Below are 2,198 nucleotides of genomic sequence, written 5' to 3'. Positions count from 1 at the left end.
GCGAGGTAGGCCAACGAAGAGTTATAAGTGGTGGCAAGTTGAGCTTAGTCGAGTGACTACAAGATTATAATTGATATATCAGGTACCATCACTAGGCCTGGTAGTAGGGGAGGAGTTGGCCTTCATAGCTATGTATTCTACCTACCCCAGAAGCCCTATTGTGTTGTGGGCACTCTTTCCGATAACATATGTTATCCTGATAGCAACAGACCAGATGAGGGGCAGCTGGTATCGTTACTACGCCTGGTTGAACTATCTCATCTCAATGACTTTAATAGTATGTCCTTGGACTGCATTAGCGATAGGCAGGTTCCTGGTAGGTGTTATCGATTGGGATTCCCGGCTATCTCTAGGGGAGCAGCAGAGATTATCAATGGCACGACTATTCTGGCACAGGCCTACCTTTGCTATCTTGGACGAGTGTACTTCGGCGGTGAGTATTAAGATGGAACGAAGGCTCTTCAAGTTATGTGGTCAACTTGGTATATCACTTATTACCATATCCCATCGTCCAGCACTGCATGAGTTCCATCATCATATGGTTACACTGGATGGTTGTGGAGGGTGAGCTCTCCCCTGCTACTAAGTACGGTTAGCCTGCTATCGTTGGGAAGGTATACTATAACGTCTATCGAAGGGTCCACAGCTCGCAATGCACCTTTCAAAGCATCGCAGTCCTTGCAGTCCCTCCTCCAAACAGGCGCCTTACCTTTTACCGAGATTGTCCGTCGGTTCGAGAGTAGGGTTGACCCGTTTCCATGCCTCATGTGAGTGCTCTCTCCCAGAGACTGGATCCCTACAACAGCTAGGTAGTGCTATGACTACAACTAACCAGTCACGTGAGAGTAATCCGCATGGCCCAGGTGAGCTAATACCTATGATGAGTGAATGTGACCACATTCAATTGCCGCTGGTGTAGGTTCCCAGCGTAGTAGCCTTACTACACAGACTACCGTCAATATACCACGTCTAGTGAAGCTCCTGGGTCCCATTGATAGGGCTCAAGGCGCGAGGTTGATGGGGCTTTTATCGGTCATCATTGGAAGTGGGATAATAATTGACGCTAGAATACCTGACCATATGGATATTAGGAACCTACGTTAGTAATAGGATAGCTCATATCAATGGTCATGCATTGAGGTTGCTAATGCAGAGGAAGACTGTGGATTTCTATGCTTTGGTATGATGATCAACATGATCACGATGCGGTCGAGCATGATGTCAGTCTATGTTAGGTGGTTAATGCCCTTATGATGGGCCTCATTCAGGCTGTTCTCACTCCTCTTGGTGATATCATTGAGGCTGGCATTGCTGACCATTGGCGGCGACAACTCACGAATACACTCTCTAAACGGTAGGTGGGGTTGTGTACTTCACTTTCCCATGTACGTGTAGGTATTTCAAGGACTCCACCTTCTATCACTTGGTATCGCCAGCTGGCGGCTGTGATCAGGTCATTGTGGAGGACGTCCCTAAGGTGGGATACATCAGGGCTTCCTGCCATTCTAAGTGCGTTCCTCTTGATAGTTGGCTGAGGCTCTGGCAAATATGCTCAGTGATACACTAAAGCCGCTGGTGGATCTGGGCTGGTTTAGTGCTGGTGTCTTCCAGCTTACGGGTAGATATGAGGAGCATTGTCTTGTTAGTTATGGTAATGAGCCTACCACCCCAGGCACCACTGGTCTGTCTTCTTTATTGACCTACATCATTTCCGGGATGGTGTTCCTTCGTCTCATCCGTCCTGATCTTGCCGGATTGACGGCCAAACGAGAGGAGCTGGGTACCGCATTTTCATTGTGTTTGCCGTGGGAATATGAATTGTAGATGGGGCCTTCTCAATGTTCCATGGTCGACTAAGTCAGTGTGCTGAGTCCATCGCCTTCCTCGATGGTGGTGCTGTAGAGTCACGGACAGCTGATAAGTACTGATAGAACGAGTCATCCAGGTCATAGGTTAGTGGATATCACTCAGGTTGTTGGCGGCTAAGTTAGAGTTCCAACGTACCTCCAAGAGGCTTGAACATTTCTACGGCATATTCGATTTTTTCATATCCCAGATGGTACCCCAGAACGCATCTTGGGTGCTCAGCCTTATGTACCGCCAAGGCGCTGGTGGCGTTGAAGGAGATGAGTATCTGAGTCATACACTGAGGTGAAAATCGAAATCGTTTGGGGGTTGTGGCTGAGCACTTGTTAGGT

The 2,198-nt window shown here is 48.2% G+C and overlaps 1 protein-coding gene across 1 annotated transcript; it reads left to right on the top strand.

Moving 5' to 3' along the window:
- Positions 1–817: 817 nt before the first annotated feature.
- Positions 818–1,928, top strand: Pmar_PMAR009490 (conserved hypothetical protein; the record flags this gene model as incomplete). Its single annotated transcript, XM_002771909.1, has 8 exons — positions 818–863; positions 920–1,045; positions 1,092–1,180; positions 1,236–1,354; positions 1,396–1,509; positions 1,557–1,618; positions 1,673–1,780; positions 1,825–1,928. 8 exons carry the CDS (start codon positions 818–820, stop codon positions 1,926–1,928), a joined length of 768 nt encoding a protein of 255 aa, XP_002771955.1.
- Between the last annotated feature and the right edge of the window lie 270 nt (positions 1,929–2,198).

The sequence above is a fragment of the Perkinsus marinus genome, assembly GCF_000006405.1.
Source record: "Perkinsus marinus ATCC 50983 genomic scaffold scf_1104296962338, whole genome shotgun sequence".
Lineage (NCBI taxonomy): Eukaryota > Perkinsozoa > Perkinsida > Perkinsidae > Perkinsus > Perkinsus marinus.
Note: the sequence above shows the minus strand (reverse complement) of the source record. Positions and strands in the feature narration are given on the sequence as shown.